The sequence below is a fragment of the Plectropomus leopardus genome, chromosome 11, assembly GCF_026936395.1.
Source record: "Plectropomus leopardus strain MGB_pleo_1.0 chromosome 11, ASM2693639v1, whole genome shotgun sequence".
Classification (NCBI taxonomy): domain Eukaryota; kingdom Metazoa; phylum Chordata; class Actinopteri; order Perciformes; family Serranidae; genus Plectropomus; species Plectropomus leopardus.
The window spans coordinates 6,784,689-6,806,068 of record NC_142186.1 but is presented as its reverse complement, the minus strand read 5'-3'; the positions used below and the strand labels follow the sequence as shown (position 1 = coordinate 6,806,068).

At 40.1% G+C, this 21,380-nt stretch overlaps 1 protein-coding gene across 9 annotated transcripts in view; it reads left to right on the top strand.

Moving 5' to 3' along the window:
* The window catches only part of oxr1a (oxidation resistance 1a), a 208,832-nt gene that overhangs the window by 184,876 nt on the left and 2,576 nt on the right, over positions 1–21,380 (top strand). For 8 of the 9 annotated variants that reach the window (XM_042489229.2, XM_088083902.1, XM_088083899.1 and 5 more), the window contains 8 exons: positions 634–1,283; positions 5,443–5,608; positions 8,759–8,924; positions 12,097–12,177; positions 13,533–13,658; positions 16,006–16,158; positions 16,311–16,406; positions 19,174–19,247. In XM_042489229.2, the coding sequence (XP_042345163.1) occupies positions 634–1,283; positions 5,443–5,608; positions 8,759–8,924; positions 12,097–12,177; positions 13,533–13,658; positions 16,006–16,158; positions 16,311–16,406; positions 19,174–19,247 (1,512 nt within the window). The remainder of the gene's footprint in view (positions 1–633; positions 1,284–5,442; positions 5,609–8,758; positions 8,925–12,096; positions 12,178–13,532; positions 13,659–16,005; positions 16,159–16,310; positions 16,407–19,173; positions 19,248–21,380) is intronic. The other variant, XM_088083901.1, reaches the window with a different exon arrangement.

The window sequence follows — 21,380 nt, the reverse complement described above, 5'->3', positions numbered from 1 at the left end:
AAATCTTGTATTATCTCTGTAATTCATCTTTTAAAATGTATGTAATGTTATTTTATTGCTTTTATTTATTTTTATTGATAATCAAACTTTATTCTATTTATGCTTTCCTTTAATCCACTGAACTCTGGCATTTTTTTGTGTTTATTATTAATCTATTTATGTATACAGCAAGCCGTTCAAACAAATTGCCCCTGGCAGGATTAATAAAGTTGTCTGAATCTAAATCCAAGACAGTCAAAATCAAATCATCAGATGCAGAGACTGTGACTTATAGTTCCCAGTTTATGACAAGCTCAGAAACTGCTAGATCCCATAATGCAACCATTGAGTCTCTCATTACACCCTCTATGCCTGAGAAACACCCACGTTTTTTCAACTCCTTGGCCCCATTTTGTAACACAGGCTTCTCTGTAAAAGATTTAAAGTCTCAAGCCCAAGTTGAGATCAAGGTTACTTTCTCAGACATTAGACACAGAAGTCATCAAATAGTTATTTCTACGGTCTGAGTAATATTAACCATACCAGCTAAAATTATTCTTCTAGTACTTCTACATGTAGAGCCTGCGGGGAATATTTACATGTATATTCCTTCATTATTTATAGAGTCGCATGTGTCTTCTGTGTTGTTTCCAGTGACCTGGAGCCTCTTCCAGCTGAGAGACATCCCTCCCAGCAGAAGGACCCAGAGCAGCGCCTTAAGGAGCCAGGGGCCAACGACAGCGGCAGCACGGCCCCACGCAGCACTGAGGGCTCCATCTCTGAAGACGTCTTCACTGAGTCGGAGCTGTCCCCAATCCGCGAGGAGGAGCAAGCGTCTAACGAGGACCTCCGCCTGGACAAGTCCTCCGGCGCCTCGACAGAGTCTGTGCAAACCGTCACCCAGGTGGAGGCTGCAGATGCCGAATCCCAGGCCCCAGGCAGTGCCCCTGGCTCAGTCAGTCAACCGGAGGAGCCCACTGTGGCAAAAGCAGAGGACAATCCGCCAGACACTGCCACAGAAAGTGATAGCCAGTCCCCGATGGGGTCCAAGCAGCACAGTGCAGAGAAGCCACCAAGCACACCCACTACCACCAGCAGCACTAGCCAGGCCCAGGGCCCCAGCAGCAGCACCTCTCGTCCGGGGTCCCAAAGCTCAGCCACCCCTGGTGCCACAGATGCCAGTCCACAGGGGGAAGCCAACGAGGAGACTGACGTCTCCAAAACAGACACTATGCAACAAGGCAAGGAGGAAAAGGAGAATGTGGAGGAGACGCAAAAGGATGGCACGCAGAACTCTGCAGAGGGTAAACACATTTACTCACTAACAGTTAGGAAACTTAGACCTTGTGAAAAATCTGTATAGGACATTTCAGGTGATGGGTCTGGCCTTTTGTTGTCTTTTAGCTATAACCCTACATCCATTTCCTTCTAAAGACTATCAAAGTGACTTCTCTTCTCTCTAGCTGCTCCAGACTCTTTTCTCTCATGTTGGTTCCAGATAACCTTTCCGTTTCCTCTCTGCATTGGTGCTAGTAATTGGAATATAAAGACGAAGGAAGATGGCAGCCTCTCTGTTGTTATCAGCTTGACGGAGGTAGCCGGGCTTTGTAGGGCTTTATTCGGCTCTTTGATCTCTGGCTCGGGTGGTCTGGGCCACTCCTTTTGGCGATAAGCTAAAGCCTATCAAACGCCACAATGCCACAAACACACATAATGCCCAAAGGGGTGACACGGTGACGATGAAACCCAACATCAAAACGTCTTAAGAGACAGCATTCAGAGAGGTGTTACTTATATGTGACATCCCACTTTGCTTTGCTTTCATGTAAATTTAGACAAATGCTCACGCCCCCAAAGCCTGGCATGAACTTATTTTATTCATTGCCATGTTTGAGATTAAAGGCTCATATCAGTGGTTTAAGGTGTTTTTAACCTGCCAACTATGGGTAATTAGTTATCAATGGTCATGCCAAACATTTGGTCCATCCTATGCTAGATAATATAACAAGATATCTTCCAGTAACATCCACCAATCAGCCAAAGCATTAAAGCCACTGGTAGGAGGGGTGGATAACATCAACCATCTTGTTACAATCTAACATTCTGCTGTGAAAACCTTGGGTCCTGGCATTCATTTGTATACCACTTGACACCCCCCAATCCACCCAAACACTTTTGCAGACCAAGTGGACAGTGTACCATGCCACAGCATAGAAACTGCTCAGGAATAATGACAAAGAGCTCAAAGCATTGACCTGACGTCTAAATTTCCCAGATCCCAATCTGATCGAGCATCTTTGGGACTTGCAGGTACCCCAGAGGTGCCCTTAATCCACCAACATGTTCTCATTATACGTCATCACATATTGCCACCTTGCAGTGGACTTGCGTGCACTCTAGATGTCCTTATGTGTCTGCTGTTGATGTTGTTGGCGCTACCATATGAATGCACATGGTAGGGTTACACTGCACGTGGTTATGTTTAGATAACACAAGCACATGGCAACCAAAACCACGACATCAACAGATACACACGCTGGCATGGATAGTTAGAATTAGGCAACAAGGGCAGGGATGGTTACATTTAGGCAAAAGGGGGCATGGTAAGGTGTAGAAATAAAAAAACCATTCAGACGGAAAGCGAATACTGGACTCCCGCATGAAAGTCTGGGGTTTGTTGGTTCTATCTGCCACTTTTTTCACACCTTTTCCATGTTCCTTGGGCCATTCTGAGCACTTTTCATGATGTGGCATGGTGCATTGTGCTGCTTAGGGGGTGCTATTGCCATGAGAGGGGGGTGCGTGGTCTTCAGCAGTGTTTGGATGGGTGGAGCACATCAGGTGGCGTCCTCATGAATCCCAGCGGAACTTTGCATTGTAACAAAAAGTATCAATGTTACCTACTTAAGTGTTTTTAATGTCATGAAATACTTCAGTTATAACATTATGTACTAATGTGTTTTCTTTATACTTAAACTTTGACTAAAATTGTATTAATAGTACTCCAAATAGAAGAAGGAAGAAAAGTAATGCTACAGCCCTCCAGTTTTTCCTGAGAGCGGGCTTTTTTCCTCATTTCCCCAGGCTCTCCAAGTAACTAATGACTGTATTTTTTCCTATCATGTCAATTCTATAACTGAGAGTTTTATATCATGACCAGTTTAACATCATGACATTTTCTAGGTTTGATTTCATGACAACATAACTTGTAAATGTAATACTTTTCAGTGTCATACTTTAAAATTACAATGTCAGAGTATCCTTTATCGCACCAGCAAGTTGTTTTAAAACAACCTATTCTCCAAACTGAATTACCAGCAGTGATAACATAAAGGCAGCACAGTGCTCACTGTGATGGATTACACATCTTCAGCAAGATGATGTTCAGTGTGCCAAAATAAATGGAAAGCAGTGACTGCCTTAAAGTTAGGTAGTCATTAAAAAAGCAAGATAAACAAGGGAAAGTGGCAAATACTGTGCAATTATTAGTTAATTGTCTAAATCATACAAAACCATGGCAGCATCCTTTAATTAATATCTGGTTGGCACAGTTTTGGTCTTGTTATCTGTCAGTGGCCTCAGCGTGTCACAATCACTGACACACTTGTGTCCACTCTAGTTGGACACGTAATTTTGATTCCACAAAGATTTCTCTCCCTAAGAAGAAACAGACCAAGACAGTTGGAAAGACATTCACCATTTTCTCCCCGGCAATTATTGTCACACAGAGTGCATAGGCTGCAAAAGCCGTTCTAATTCATGGGGATCTCAGCAGGGCTGCCCATTACTCTGTGCACATTAGCACAGCCCACACAAGTAACAGCAGCAACCTCAAAAACAAGCTGCATTAATACAGAATTAATGCATTTTGAAAATTGAATTTGTCCCACTGAGTGTCTTGCCTAAGCAGATTAATATTATTTTGTCTATGGTTATTGCTAGTTCTGTTGAGCTGATCAACCAAGAGCTGATAATATGTGCCAGTGTAATGTCACTGGCACAGTGTTCTCATTCAGCTTCCTAGCTGTGACCTCACAATAGACCATTGATAATGTACCACAGGCAGAGGACTCAGTGCCACTATCAATTATAGCATGCTACTCCATTTATTGCTGTCATCTGTTGTGTTTCTGCCACAATATGACTAATGCCAACTGAAGTAGCCAGTAAATAGAGGGTAGAAAAGTAGGCCACAAAATAAAGCAAAAATTAGAGGAGAATACACAGTTAATCAAGAAGATGTAATTTTTTTTTAGATGACATTTGATACAGGACAAAACTCATTTGAACTGGTTGATAATGTTGGAAATATGCATATTAGCTTTTCTGTGAGAGTTAAATGTTCATATTGATACATCTCTCATGTCTGTACGGTAAATATAAAGCTACAGCAGGTTAGCTTAGCTTAGGAATATGACTGAAAACAGGGTGAACAGCTAGCATTGGCATTGGCCCCAGAGCAGTAGTTTTTCTTGGGCCCTTGCATCGCCCATACACAAGCACATAGACACGCGTGCTCATACACAACAAGGGGTTAAATTGGGCTAGGCCTGTTTGGGGTTCAGTCTCAGCGCATAGTAGGCTCTACGTGGGTGGCCTGTCCAAGTAAATAAAGTCCAAATTCCAATTTCCACAGTGGACTGGTGGCCAGCAGCAGCACAGAGTCTAACATGTGTGAAGGCAGCAACAGAAAGTTTGCAGATCTGGGAGTGAGTAATCCTGGATCAGATGCTCGTTGGGGTTTGCGCTGGCTGAATTTGATTTGCTACAGCCACGGTCTGTGAGCTGCCACTTGCTCACCTCCTGGAAAAGTAAGGTTAAAATACTAAACTGCTGAACAGCGCTATTATTGAACTTACGGCCGTCCCTCCCATCCTGCAAAACAAGTCTTTGATCAGCAACATAGACAGCAGCCAAAGCACTAAATGTATCACTGCTAATCTAACAGCCTGCCCTTGACTTAAACCATCACAGCCTGATTTCTCTAAGCAGCAAAAAAAACGTCTTCCTACATGGGCTCAGGAGCTGTCAGGGGCCCACATAGGGGGCTGATTTTTTTGCTGCTTAGAGAAATCGGGGATGCGCCGTACCAGTTGTACGGTCAAGATTTACGCCATTGTCTGACTCTGTCCGAAATGAGCAAAATCTGCCAGCACACACCCGGAAAGTTTGCTAATTAGCTTGTTATGTCTTATTAGTTTGATCAGTACAAAAACCTAAGTGTAAGGATAGCTGTTTCCCCTGTTTCCAGTCTGTATTCTAAACTAAACTAACCAGCTGTTGACTGTAGCTTTATATATACAGCGTACGGACTTGAAAGTGATATCGATCTTCTCATCTAACCCTCAGCAAGATAACAAATTGGCACATTCCCCAAACTGTCAAACTATTCTTGCTTACAGCTGATTAGGCATAACATAGCAAATGTTTCTGCTTATGTGATCATGTGATGCTTTCCTCCAGGTACAGGGTCTGCAGAGAGGCGGAAGCATCGCTCTCACAAGTTCCTGTGTCTACGGGTGGGGAAGCCCATGAAGAAGACATTTGTTTCAAACGCCAGCGCCACCATGCAGCAGTATGCCCAGCAGGGAAAGAAGCATGAGTACTGGTTTGCTGTGCCGCAAGAGAGGTCAGTATCTCCGTTGTACCTTTGAATATGAACATATCCCTTTTGCTGTAGCCTTAAATAACAGGCTTTAAAAATCATCAAGCATGCTGTACCACATGGAACAATATTTAGAATTAAAAAACACAAAGCAAAGTATATGATGTGGTAGCCTCTGTTACAGAGGGTTATTAGTCCACTTACAGTGCAGCAGCTTTGTTTTTAATGTAGCTACAGGGATTTGACCTCCTGCGATCCTCACATATTCCTAACAAACCACTGTAGTCAGCTGAGTTACGGCGCCACTCACCTCCAGTCCTTTTGATACAACCAATCAAATATGCATTCTTTGTCAGGTCTGACTTCTGCCCATCTTCCATCTCCTTGCTCCCTGTGCTGCCTCTGCTAGAAGTGATTTATTATTCATTCACTCTGCAGGGAAACAGACACGCGCACTTTATTCCTGCACGGGGGCACACACGCGAGCCATGCAACAATAAGGATGTTTCCAAAGCTCATGCTTTTCCCAGTTTTTTATCCTCAGACAGTGTTTCAACCACAAAGATAATCATGAACTGTCTCTGACCTACACACATATTTATAATCTTTTATATCAACTGCAAATAGCCTTGGCTTGTTTATGTGTTTTTCTAAGTTGGATCGCTCCGTCTGGATGTTGCCAAGCCAGCCGTAGTCATAATAACATTAGAGCTCTTCAAACTGGAAGGAGACGCATGCCATGAAAAAATTGCATAATAATTTTATATGGAGAATTAATCCCAATTGCAGCAATAGCTTAATTTAATAAATCAATTTTCTTTTAAAAAGCTCTTTATCAGAGCCGTGTCTGGTTCCAACACAGAGCCAGTCACATTCTGTTGTATCTTTTTAGAAACAAGGACACAAAAATGGAAATGATAAACTTGAGGTGAATCCAATTAGATAGTTTTCCAACCTTGAGTTTCACAGCACCTCTCCTATTTTCAAGTGCACGTGTCTGTACTTTTACAGCAGCAACACACAGTGCTCTCTCAGGCTGCTAATTACATTTGAATCAAACAAACAGGCGTGTCCCTTTTAGTTGGTCATGGCACCATAAGTGCTTCTTGGTTATGCGATGTGTTGAGTGTCTGAGCGCAGTGCGGACACTGAAATCCCCCTCACTTCATTATTCATTATGAACTTCACAAGTCTAGCTTCTTATAGCTTTGTTCATCCACAGGTTGCTAAGCTACAGCACTTCCGACCTGGATAACAAGTTTGCTGTGCTGCTCTTGGGGACGATAGCCCAGGGGCATTGCAGAGTTAAAGCTAGTATTAGAAGACATGGCTTGCACATGTTATTACTCATAATTTTTAAGTTGTCTGTCATGTTACTGCATGCAGGCTAAGGTGAGTGTGGGGGGAGTGGCCATAAAGCTGTTCAGACCGACAAACACAGCGGCTCATAGTCGTTTCTTCAGACTCTGCTAGACTCTGTGGCTTGACCTAGATGGGAGGCGACCCACATGATGTGTCTTTAAGTGTCCTGGTGATGTTGTGGGAAGAAAGGGAGGCTATTGACTGAGCCATATACAACCATGACACTGACTACAGCTCAGCCCACTGAGTCTGCACAGCTCTTTCATGTCTACCAGCCACAGCAGTGTGTGACACAGACTGTGTTCTACATTTGATTGTAACTTCAAAAAATGTTCACATGGTTGTCATAAAAAGGCTTCTGTTACATGAGCAGTGAGCAGAAAAGAGCAAAATTAAAGTCACGGTATTTGAGAGCTACAGGAGACACATTTTGGATCATTGCCACTAAACTTTGTTTTAAGGAAACTGATGATACAATATTTATACATTTAAAGTTGCTCATATCAGTGTTTGTATGTTAAAAATATATAAATGACAATGTAACGTGAAATATATCAAGTGAAGAGACAAACTTGTTGAGAATTATCGGCCAACACTGCAGTTTCCTGCAGATCTAAGGAATATTTTAGCATCTTTCAGCTCATAGTTTTGTTTTTTTTTGGCCTGCAACTTAAAGGTTTTACTTTAGTCTCACCCCTATCATCAAACTTGTTTGCAATTGTAGCTGTTTTCAGCATACAATATCTCTGACATCATGTTAGTAAAAGTTGAATTATTGTATTTGTCCGAATAAAACTGGACTTTTAAAATACATGTAAACATGTTAGTCTGACTGAAATCAGACTTAATCAAATTTCCCAAAGTTGGACTAACACACTTCGATACTGTGGGTCAGAATCAAGCTACTCTTTCATGTATATGCCTCAAATGGACCTAAACTGGACTAGGCATTCAGCGTATGCTCCTGGTCACCTAGCTCTGCCTTTTCTCTAATATAATGAAACTTTAATGTCCACAGCTTGTGGTGTTCAAAGTGCCAAAAAATACATTTAATATTAACCAACAGCAATTTCTCTTTACAGAAACCATGATCCAGTCACTCAAGGTAATCCACAGACCTTGTTGGGAGCAGTTTCTTGTAGGAGCTATTGCTTTTTGACCAAACTACACCTGCCAACCGCATCACCAGGCAGAGGGAAGCATACATCTACTGCTAGCTCACCTAGCACTAATAAGCTTGCTAACGTTACAACACAGCCGAGGAGTACGCTATTAATGTTTACATCTCGCACTGTGATGAGCACAAGCTACTCGTACATGAGTAGATGCATGCTTTCTTCTGCGCGGTGATACAGTTGGCGGGTGTAGCTTGGTAGAAAGAAAGTAGTTCCTACATGTAACTACTCCCAACAATGTGGGTTATTTTGAGTAACTGGGTCATGATTTATGGAAACAGACATTGCTGTTGAGCTTTTCAAATGCTTTTTTTTGGCACTTCGAGCACCACAAGCTGTGTGCCTTTAAGTTCCATTATATTAGAAAAATGGAAGAAATCTCTACTATCTCCAACACTCAACAATTATTATTCATTATTTTATTTCTTGTAGCTGACCATGGACAAAATATTACCATGTATATGATTATTAATTAAGTCAAAGTCACAGTGTGAAAATGTTGATCACTCACAGTTTGATTTTGTCTTCAATCTTTTGCTCTGGTCTTATATTTTAAAGACACTGAATCTTTATATCTGTATATAAAGAGTCAAGCCTCTCCTCTCATGCTTTTGTTTTCCTGTGTTTCTTCCTCTAGGTCAGACCACCTGTACGTGTTCTTCATGCAATGGAGCCCGGACATGTACGGTGAGGGGGTCAGGGGGATGGGACAAGAGCCTGGGTTTATGGTTGTCAAGAAGAATGAGGTGTCAGAAACTGCTGAGGACGAGCCCATCACTGACCTCAATGTCAAGGAATGGGAGGTAAGGTCAACACAGCTGAAACTGTCCTCTCACCTTGCTTAAAGTGTACCTGTTGTGTTGTTTCGAGCCTCACAGACATGGATTAAATATGGTCCTCCACTATGTTTTAATCCATAACCTGTGAAACCAGAATCTTATGTGTTGTATTGTTAAGTGTATTGTTGTTTGTTAAGTCACGTGTTATATAATTGTGTTGATTTGCTTTCGGTATGCAATGTATAGTGCAAACATATTGTGCTGATCTTGGTTTTTAATCCATCAGAACTGTCATCAAGCCTTAGTTTTGTATTATGCTTCTGTATTTTGCATTTCTATGTACCAGCGCATATTTGTTGATTTGATGGTAACTTTTTGTGTTAACTTTAAGCACATGTAAGTTTTGTAAGTTGTGTGAGCACTTGCTTTGCTTGGAAATGCGCTTCTCTGAACTTCCAACCAAAGTGTTTTGCATGTTTGTATAATTGTTTACTCTCCTGAGTCAGTGTATCTTAGTTTCATCACATGTTGTGTGACCGTCATTAGTGTTGGTCAGCATTTGGCAACTTATTTTGCTGAATGGCAAAAGGCTAACACCTTTATGAGTTGCTTAACATATGCAGGAAACGTAAACACTGAGCAACTAAAGTGTTATCTTTATTATGAATTTCAATCAAACTCATGTGGCACTGATGTGGGTTCAATCTGTCTTCCTTTCTCGTCAAACTAGATTTTCAAGGTGCATTTGTTGCACATTTACAGAATGTGGAAGTAAGACTTGGAAGCACAAACGAGGAAAGTCTATCTAGATTTTCAGCATTGATATTCTATGTCTCTGCACCACGCTGTGAGTGGGTTTTGGTCAAACGAGATTGTTTACAAGCCTGTTGATGATGAAAAGGATGCATTCATTGTATGAGGAAATTGATACGATGGAAGCAGTGGCCTGGATTTAAATTTTAATGTAAATGAATGCTGTAGGAAACAAAGTGGACTGATTTGTTGTTCCTGGCAAACAGAGGCCACATGATCCATTACATTTGAATAAGTAAATAGCAACCTGCTGCTTTTGTTTGTCCTGTTGACTTGCATTTTGAATTTTTAAGCAACACTTATTTTGCATGGAGCTGCAAGGATCAAAATATGTTTTACTAACAGAGTTTTGTCTAACTTGTTATTTTTTTGTACTGCAAAAAGACTGACAAATGGACTTTATGGAGGCATTTGAGGTTTTGTATTTATTTATTTTTTAATTAGATTTAATTTGAACTTTGTTTTGTTTTTTTGTAACTTCGGGATATTGTCTGTCATAACATCGAGAAATGATACCTCGTGGGCTCGTGGAGTTACTGTACCTTTAAATCCTGTCGGTTATGGGACGGGGCCATCGTTTTTTCAACCAACGGGGAGCCAGTTTTTGTCCTATACCGTGTTGTTATTGGACATTGGTTCTGTCACACAAATCATTCAGTGTAGCGACTCTCTTAAGAAAAAAATGTTTCTATTTTAGTCAAGGAGGCTGCCAGGCTTCATACCAACTCTGCCTGCTTGTCTCGGGGCTTCAAAGGGATAACTTAAAGGATCTGTAATGTGACTTTCCAGCTTCAACCTCGCCCAGAAAGCAAGACATGTTTTCTAAGAGGGTGAAAGACCAAGAGAAGCGGCTGACCCCTAAGTATACCTGTGTATGTGTCTGCTTAATGTTTTTTTTCGGCGATGTAACGTTATATTCTTGTTTGTTCTCCTGATGTTGTTGTTAGCAAGCCGTGCTAGCTGGCTAGCGAAGCTAACTAGCCCGCTAGCCCTTTAGCCGGTCTGGTCCGGGTCAGTGACTGATGTAAAACAAAGTGGCCACTATCTGACCACTGCTTGGCAGTCAGGAAAGAGCTCTCATCTGTTGTCTGTCCTCTTGGCACCGTGTGACATGATGTGTGAGGCTCTGTGCGCTGCCTGAAAGTTTCTAGTGTTAGGTGCCAGTTAAAAGATGCAGCTCCTTTTTTCATTCACCACTTTCTTTCGCGTAAACGTTTAGACTTGGTACAAAGTGTTGTGTTGACTTTAATTAGCCACTTGTGATGTGTGACATAGTATTTAATTCACTTGTACTTTTCAAATGCTGACCTTTTTCATGACATCGATCGCTTCGGATTAAATGCTTTGGATTTACAATGATACGTGTGTAGCAGACTAGCATGCTGCTAGTTTAGTCTTTTTAGGGGACAAATGCTCTAACGTGCCTTCAGCTGGAGGTGAGTGAGGTACGTATGCATTTTTTATCAGGGCTGTAGTTTACCTTCTCTGCTACATTATTAAGTGCTGTAAAGAGGCAGCTTGTTACCAAAAAGTTATTTACACCAACGGCAACAAGGTGAGAAAAAGTATCTTATTTGAAAAAAAAAAATCACTTAAAATGTAGACTAGGACCAGTTGATATGATTCAGTGCATGTTTGGTATTTGTGGATTTGTTTATCTCGTGCACAAGGCTTGAAATATCTTTCCTGTACGGAGACACGGTGGACTATTACATGCCAGCGTTGATTCAGTGGCAGAACAGAGGCAGCAGCTCTCAGTGGAGTTTGCAGCGTGGGGTGTAACTTTGTTGGAATGCAGCCAAGCTTGTAGGTCATTGTGTTGGTCTGTCTGGCCTGTAGTTTTGTGCATTCTTGTTCCTGACAAACAGAGAGCGGGTTAACTTTCACGGACTTGGCAAGTGTTGTTGCATCAGATCAGTAGAACCTGATCTATTTTTTGTTGTGTGTTCCAGCATCAAAATCTTGTGGATTTCTCAGCTGTCTTCTCACTCTAGATAATATTATTTATTTTTTTATTTTTGTGCATATTTGTTTGGCTCGAGAAAAAAGATTAATGGTTAATGGTTTGTCTCCATCAGTTAGTCTAACTTTTAGTATAAGTGAGCATCTAATGGTGGTCTTATTAAACATATTACACAAACATGCAAAATGAGAGTGCTCTGAAATGTCCTCTGACATAACTCTTGTTAACAGTGGCCTTAAGGCTTTATTGCAGTCAGATTTTTGAAATCTTCCGTTATATATAAAGATCAGTGTTAAGTTTGCTCAAATGGCACTGCTTAGTGCACGTAATACCGTCCAAAACTCAACCTTTCCTTCCCATGGTCAGCGGTAGCTCTGGCAGAGTTTTATGTTCCACCTGTTCCTGTCTTTGTACTACCAGGTAGTGTCTCTGACGGAGTACCACCGTCGGATTGATGCACTAAACAGTGAAGATCTGCGCTCGCTCTGCAAACGACTCCAGGTGCCCTGACCAGCCCTGTCTGCCCCCCTCTCTCTGCTCTGCCCAGCCCTGCTGCTGCCTGCACCAAGATGGTCTCCCATAGGCTCTAGCAGGCTGTAGCTGCTGCTGATATTGCATACTAACCTCAGAACACCTTTCCTTATTGCTTTGCATAAGAATCAATGGGTTGAGTAGGTTTCATGAGTGTTTTGGCTCACAGAACCTATTTAAAACATGCTATACAAGGTCAATTGGGAATGACTTATCAAGCATTTGACAGAAAATATTTTTATCTAAGACTGATGAGGTTTCCATGTGACAGCAGCCTTATCTCTATGTGTCAGACTTTCCATCATAGACTTGCCATGTTGTTTTTAGAGCTTCAACCCACTAGATTAGTCTGGTTATAAAGTAGCTAATGCTAGCTGTTTGTGCTGGCTGTAGATAAATATGTAGATTTTACATTGGCCACTCAGAAACAGGTGTTTCTGTAGGACATTTCCCCTTTTCCTAAATAGAATATTATTTTTGATGCTCAGATGAGCTGAATTTTTAGAATATTGATGGACAAAGAGGCGGTGTGTTGATGAGAGGGTGGAAGTAAGACTCCCTTGACGGGGTGAATGATGTTTTCTGAGGACAATGCAGGTAGGCTCTATTTGAATGAGGACTGAAACATGAGAGCGTCCCAGCCACCAGTGGTGAAGTGCTCCACAATCAGCCTCTGTTATCGAGAAAGATAAATAACTCAAACAGTCCATTGGTCAGAGAAAATGTCAAACAGTGGAGTGCAAATTATTCATTGGGTTGATTTCCTATCCACTTTGTATTCTCCTCTCCCAGACAGTGTCTCTGCCCGCTCTCTCCTAGCTCTGCCAAACCAATCCTAGGCGTCTGGCATTCGAGAGTGGCAGGAAGATATTCAGCTGTCATCATCAAATTGTTGGATTATCAGTGTGTTGCCAGAAAACTCTTGTGTTTATAACTTTGGCAGGAACACTGTTGGATTTAAAATGGGAGCTTTTGTTGCTCAGGTTAGGCTAAAGGCTAGTTTCTTCATGTTCTCATCCCAGCCTTTATCTTACAGCTGTTTAGTTCCACTTTTCTGCTTGCATTCTTCATTACTATGGATCCTACTTTTGCCTTATTCTGCCTCAGTCAGTGTAAAAACAATCTGAGCCAAATACTGTTGCAAGTTACGGCTTGTTTATAGTTACTGCTTTAGACTATGAATGAGTAGCCCAATATGATGCACACAAAATAATAGGTTTATATCAAACAGCTATAATTGAACCCATCCGGTGTCAAAGATTTATGGAAGCTAAAGTAAAACTTGGCAGTGTCTATGCATATCTGACATTTATTTGTATCTATAGATCACCACCAAGGAAGAGGTGAACTCCAAACATGGCACATCCATCAAGACAGAGCTGGAGCCAGAAACGTTCAAACCCAACCTCAAAGAGTCCAGTGATCTCCTGGAGGCCGACCAGATAGAGAAGGTAAAGACTTGTTCAAATCTGTTCTAATGCAAAGCAGCCGTATAACATATGATTAATGCATCAATGTGGATCTAAATTTTAATTGAAACTTAGAGGATGAGTTGATCACCTGATCAACTGATGATCAAATGATAAAATCTCATGAAAAGACCAGAACTGACCATAAATAGATCCTAGTAACAAGTGCGCATATCCCAAGCTGTTCTATCATCTTCCTCTTTGCGATAGAGCTTAATCGTTGTCCAAAAAAAGATTAAAAAACGTGTTAGTAAGCCACCCTGTTGCAGTGGGTGAGATGTTCCTTTATTAAATGACCAAAAGGGGAACTGTTGTATTTTGGCCAAATTCCAAATACACCCGTAAATATTCTCTGGTGCACCAAATTTGTATTAATCGTCTGCTGATAATAGTGCCTAATATATGTTTGGGGTTTCTTTGTTTATTTTTTTTAGTATACTAGCCTTATCCTTAAAACAGATATATTTAATAATATAATTTGGTCTTTTTATGTGGTTACCTTGAATGCTAACATTCAAATACACAGGATTTACTGGTCATTTCACTGTCAAATGTGTAAAAAACCAACTAAAGCTACATCCACATTAATGGATAAAGGCATTATTATTACATTTATTATTATCATTATCATTATTGCTACATTTACAGTCCAACAGCCAAACTACTCTGGTCCGGTGGATGTGAATGGTCATGTGATATTCATTTTCAGACATATCTAGACAATAGGGTTTCACAATTAATAAACAAAAGACTATCTCGATTCATACGTGTATGTGAACATACTTCTAAATGGCGCCGATTCACTCAGTCCTAATTTCCTATAAAGTAGGAGGAGAAACGAGACGCGAGTTGTTTTTGTTACAAGAGACTTAAGTTTAATGTGTCTGCTATGTAAGTCTTTGTATGTCTTACGTTAATGTCCTCTCTTTAAAGTCCTATCGGAGACCTTTTTTTTCACTTAAAAGTGCATTAAATGTTTTTGTTCAAATAATAAGAATTGTTTGAGAGAATTGCATTCTCACTTCTTAGAAAGAAAGATTGTGATTCACATTTTAGCAAGAATCCCTCAGCTTTAACAGACAGACATTGTTTCTGAAGTGATGCTAAAACCTTTGTGTACTGCGATCGTTTTAATTTTAAAAAGCTGTTTGAGTACTTCCGTATTGGTGCGGGTGTGGTTTAAGTCATTCATTCCTAGAGCTCCCTCTCCAGATTATATCTCAACAGCGTTGTTGGGGAGTAAATGTATTCACTGCTGTAGTAAACATTATACATCTGCCTAACAGTTGTCAGGTACATAGAGGTATACATTCAGCAGGAAAAGCAGTAGACACAATCATCAGCATGTATGTGACCTGATGACGCCTAATGACGAAGATACGATGGCTAGATTGTTCTGTAGACTTAGAGGGGACAACTTGTGCTCTACATATGATAGACTACAGCAAAGAACATGTCAAGAAACATTCTATTTAATTTTTTTGTTGAATTATGTAAAATGCAATGTGAGAAATTTAATTTAAGGCAGCACCTCCGTTATTACTTCTACTTTGAGGAAAGACGGTGAAACACATCAAACAGACACGTCTTAGTTGCTAACCTTTCAAGATGTTTGAAGTGTGGTGTGTGTCTTGCAGGCATGGCGGTTTAGCACTTACACAGACACACCCACATGGCTCCAAATGAGTCCCAATTGGCGTATTGACCAATAGGTTGCCAACGTGCGGCTTCCTTTAATCACCCCGAGGACGAAGCTCAGAGCTCAGCAGAGCAGAGGTGAGCCAAGTCGAGGCTCATCTCCTCATGGTCTTGTTTCCAGCCCGCTGATTACACAACTGCTTCTGCTCTGCCACATGAGGATGTGCTGAACCAACAGGAAAAAGAGCAAAGGCTGATGAATTAGTGGAAGAGCAAACAGAACGTTTTAAAGGCCATTGTGCCATACAGAGGAAATAGTGCAGCATGCTGTAAAAAGCTGTCACTTTAATTTTCATGTTTTAGTCAGTGTCTGTTTTATCTGTCCATTAAAATGAAGCACACAGTGTACGGCTCCTCCGGTGCCTTTGTCGGCTTTATCTCCCCATGCACCACAGCCACTGTTAATCCTTCAGTCTGTCAGCAGCAGGGCAGCAGGCTCTCTCAGGGAGTGCTGGACCTCTCTTTCTCTTGAGATGGTTCAGTGTGTTTGCAGCCCTGTTACTCTTCTTTAAACACCAAATGGTGTTAAAAGGTCACCACAGACGTAATTGAGCATTGATAGCTGTGGCCTTTCTGTGTTTCATTTCCTCTCTTTTTTCTCTTCCTTTTTCTTTATTATTTCCTCCCACAGCTTGCCAGAAATCTCCCACCACGGACCATTGGGTACCCATGGACGCTGGCTTTTGGCACTTCAAAGCATGGCATGAGCATTAAGACGCTGTACAGAGCCATGCAGGGCCAGGACACCCCAGTGCTCATGGTCATTAAGGACAGCGATGGCCAGGTAAGCTGCAAATTCACAGTTATTCAACACAGCAGTCGTACACTGTTATATGCTGGAACTAAGTTACTGCGATAATCATTTTCTGATAATTTTCTTATTAATGCGAGGGTCCAAAGTGTGCTGTAGCCAGTTGTTGTGATTTGTTTCTGCAGGTGTTTGGTGCGTTGGCATCTGAGCCCTTTAAAGTCAGCGATGGCTTTTATGGCACAGGAGAGACCTTCCTCTTCACCTTCAATCCAGAGTTTGAGGTATTTGACCTTCCTCAGTTTGAAGATATATGGTTTCTGTAAGAATTAAGTTTAAAAAGTTTATTTTTAAAGTTGGACATTTGAATCTGTAGGCTGGCTAATATACAGTGTACTTTATGTTAAGAGGACATATAGAAGAACTGGCGTATGTATGGCACATATGTGCACTAACCAATAGTTGTATTTGAACAGATCCAGTTACTATGTGCAGCGGGAAAGGTGTCACTTTTAGTGAGGAACCTGCAGATAATTTTCACCATAGACTGTATAAAAATGCATGTAACTACCTTGACATCACCCATTGGTTTGTGGACTGCCACTCTATGGGGGTCAGTGGAGATACACTCGCTTTTAGAGCCAGCCTGTAGTGGCCATTCACTGAATTGTAGTTTTTGGCACTTCCTCATTGCCTTCATTTTTCAGGCTTAGAAGATGCTTTTTGATTATCATGCAACTCTTTGGTTCCCTTCAGCTCTACAGAATAGCTAGTTTGCTTTCACTCACTGTTTTGTTTTTCATCCCGCAACTTAATTGTTTTGTTTTGTTTTCAGCAGCAGGCAGCTGTTTTCAGTGAAAAAGCTTTAAAAACCCAACTGTACTATGGCACTAAGTGGCAAAACATAAAGTAAGCAGTTAGTTGAATGGAAACATCTAGTGGCTAAAAGGCCTGCTATTTCTCTCAGGAGCTGAGGAGCAAAAAACAGAGCTAAGAGAAGAGTCAATATTAGACTAGAGTCATCAGGTGGAAGCAAACATGACTTTAAATGAAATCAATCAATGAATCAAATTTAATCAATGAATTGTTTTACTGCTCTGTGTCTGCTGGGTATGTAAATTAGTGAATTATTTTTACTAATGTTTAATCACCTAAAAATAAGAATCATTGTGTATATGTTACCTTGGAATGACCTGTTTAGATCAACATACAGAGCGGGTCTACTTCCATGGAGTCCACCATGTTTCTACAGTAGCCCAGAACAGACAAACCAAACAGTGGCTCTAGATCGGGCCAGTCGTGCTTTTAGGTTTGCCTGTCTGCATTCTCACCACTGGTTGCCACTAAATCCTGCCACCAGACCTTTAAATACTGTTTGGCACATTTTACATGTTTTTCGTTCTTTATTTTGGCTGCGCTGATGCATATGGCATAAATTTAGGCAAGATTGTGCAACTTTATTTAATCCTGGAATTTCCAGCTCAGCTCCAATAAGTAATCTAAATACTCTGGGTAAACAAAATTCTTACATTCCTAATGCTAAGTGCAAAAAAAATTGAATTGAAATTGAAACCCATTTAAAATGCAGTTTCTGATCCCACAGCCATCGAAGCATAAAACATGAGTTTATTATTTCTTGGTGCCATTCTTGGCTTTTGCCTTGAAATTTGTAATTTTTACTATTTTCCACCTGATGACATTATTTTTACCATATTTGGCATGTGGAGAAAATACATGATATTTTCACCAGGTGCACTGTCACTATCAACATTGCTGCTAATCATTGACATATCCCAGGCTGTGATAATCAAAAAATAATAATTACTTTTGCATTTAGTTAATTGAAAATAATTTAATAAATTAAATTAAATAATTAATAATTAAATTTTCTATCTAAAAACGTAGTGGCATTATGACAGTAACCTGGCATTTAAAGGGTCAAAATTCTGAAAATTAATGAATATTAGATATCTATGATTAGGACTCATGTTGGTTAAAATTAACTCAATGAAAGTAGAAAATTATATTAATGTATAATGTCTTTTACAGCTAATTTTGAAAAGAGCATTTTGTGTGCAGAGCATTAGGAGTGTGTGTAATATTAAAGCGGGCCCCTAGGGTTAATTTTCAGCATTGTGTTGACAGCCTGTTTCGCTGCAACAAAACATCATTACTGCTTAAAAAATATTGTTTTAGTTCAACTGAGTCAAAACACTTCATCAGGCTGCATCAGAGCATGCTGACACATTTCCAACACAATGCTGTTGTGTAGAAGTTTGAAAAAGACTCAGTTAAGCAACATGTGTATACTTACTGCAGATTTAACCCAGCTTTACATTGAACATAAAATGGAAAAATAAAGTAAGGCTTGGGTCTAGTGCTTAACACCATATGATATGCATACTGTATATATGATTAGCAGTCACATGCTGTCCTCGATGCATGTGACACTTGAAGACACTCTGCTCCCCATAAATGCTGTGATGAATATCCATAGAATATCTCCTTGTTCTGTCTTTGAAAAGTTCTCCAGAGCCTCACAGCTCAGTGGCATTTAGCATTTTGTAACTTGCATTCTTATTTATGCTCACTTCTTAAGAGCATTTACACTTAATGAATTCAAGTTCAAGAGTTTGAGTTGAATGGGCAGAAAGCAACACATTAACTGGAGCAATTTCACCACCATTGTCTCATTTTTCTACCCAAGAAGAACTTCCTACATAACATGAATGTTCTACACTTTGTGGCTTTAATCTCCTTGTTAATGGCGATTAAATGTCTATCAAAGAAGTGATTGATTGGCCGTTTGGTTCATCACAGAGGATTTTGACATTTTATATTTAGCAGTCTGCTGATGAGATATTTCCTTCGGTTGTGTCTAATCGCTGTAACTGAATTATCAGATGTTAATTCTGGGTGCTCCCTGTGAGGTAAACCTGTGTGTTCTGCTCTCATCAGGGTGAAGACTACTGGACAGAGATATTATATTATGTCATCATTTGACATGCCATGTAACTTTATCTAACATATGCTCTCTTGTGTCTGCAACAGGTGTACAAATGGACAGGTGACAACATGTTCTTCATCAAAGGAGATATGGACTCCCTAGCTTTTGGCGGAGGAAGGTGAGTCTAAGCTGCTTTTAATGAATACTGTGACAGAAATCAGTTAGATCAACATCTGTTTTAGGAGAATGTAATGATACAGCTTTGTTCAGAGTTAGACTGCCAAATAAAATAATGGTATTTAAGAAGCAGATAAGTGACGTTGATTGGCAAAAACAGTTTAACCCTCGGCCACACTGCATGTATGAGCAGCGTGTGACAGCAACCTCAGCAAACTGCTGCGGTTTGCACAAGCATTGCTGCAATCAAAGCAGTTATTCCTTTAAGAAGCCACTGCATCGTCAACCACATGCTTTTGCAAATATTTCACAATAAAGGTACAAGGCAGATTTAGTAACACTTTCTATGAAAACCGCATCTATAATTAATTGTGAAGGCATTCAAAGTGAATTATAATGTATTTATAATGCTTTATGAATACACTCTTAAACACACATAATGTTTACTGATGCACTATATCAACAGTCATAAAACATTATAGATGTGACTTAAAATGATTTATAGGTGTCAACGGTCTTGTGTTTTTTGTTATAAACTAGAGGTTGAATGCTAGAACTTATAATACATTATAAATGCTCATACTCACCTATACACACATCGACACTCAAATGTAGTAAGGACTCATAGTATACTATAACAATCCATGCAGTATATGTATATGTGTTAAGTAAAGTGAGGTACATATTCATGCATTTATAATAATTTATGCGTCACCATGTTTCATTGTGGGTGTTCAGTAAAGTGTAACACATTTTCATGCATTGATAAGAATCTATGCAGCACTAGAATACACTTGAAAATACATTTAAAAGACTGAAGTCTGATAATGTGTCATTAGTCTGAGTTTTTAGCCGCAGAATCAGAGTTCACAAAGACTGGAGATCTTGCAGTGTCACTATTTGCAAGTTTCTTAGCTTCAAAAAGACAAAAAAAAAGTGGACAGAAACTGTTTCAGCCCTTGAAATGCTGAGTGAGTGCTATAAGCTGTAGCTAGCTAGCTAACCACTGTCCCCATCCCAAACAGGCTATTCTAAAGCTAAGTTAGCCACTGAAACATTTGCTATTAGCCTAAAGCTAACCGGATGATTTAGCTGAAGACTGCTTAATTCAAACATACATGATTATGTGATATATGAATCTTGCTGCTTGCAAACTTTAGTTGACCCTGCAGTTAGCTTGCAGGCTAATAGCAAACAATCCAGTAGCTAAAGTTAGCTCGCAGGTAGACCCTACAGTGGTTAGTTTGCTAGTTTACAGCATACAGCATACAAACCAGGGGTTTCAGGAGCTGCATCTCTGTCCACCTCTTTCTTCTCCAGTCTAAAGGAACTGTTCCTCACTGCTCAGATCAGCTTTGTCCCCTTTATCCACAGCACAACAAAAACGTGAGAGTGCTTCTCTCTTTTCTTTTGTTAACGCAGGCATGTTGCAAATAGCCTGTTTGTGATGAGGACAGTGGTTAGCTAGCTAGCTACAGCTTATAGCATACCCACTCTGGATTTTAAGGGCTGCAACAGTTTCTGTCCACTTCTTAAACTGCAAGATCCCCTTTGTGAAATCTGATTCTGTGGCTAAAAACTCAGACTCTGAAAATACATTTAAAAGACTGAAAAATGAGAATGTGTCAAAGTATTCTAGTGTATGGTAGGCATGAATAATATATAATGCTGCAGAGATTCTTATAAATGCATAAAAATTATTACACTTTACTTAACACCTACAATGAAACATTATGATGAGGCATAATTATAAATGCATGAATATGTACCTCAAATTACTTCACACATACAACTTATGATACTGCATGGACTGTTATAGCACACTATAAGTCCTTACTACAGTTGGTAATTGATGTGTGAATAGTGAGTATAGTTATTTATAATACATTATAAGCCCCAGCAGTCAACCTCTAGTTTATAACAAGTCGAGAGCATCTATAAGACTTTTGCCACTTATAAATCATTGTAAGTCAAATCTATAATGTTTTATGACTGTTGATATAGTGCATCAGTAAGCATTATGTGTATTTATGAGTGTATTCATAAAGCATTGGGAATGCATTATAATTCACTATGAATGCCATCATAATGTGTTATAGATGTGGTCTTCATTGGAAGTGTTACCAAAAAATCC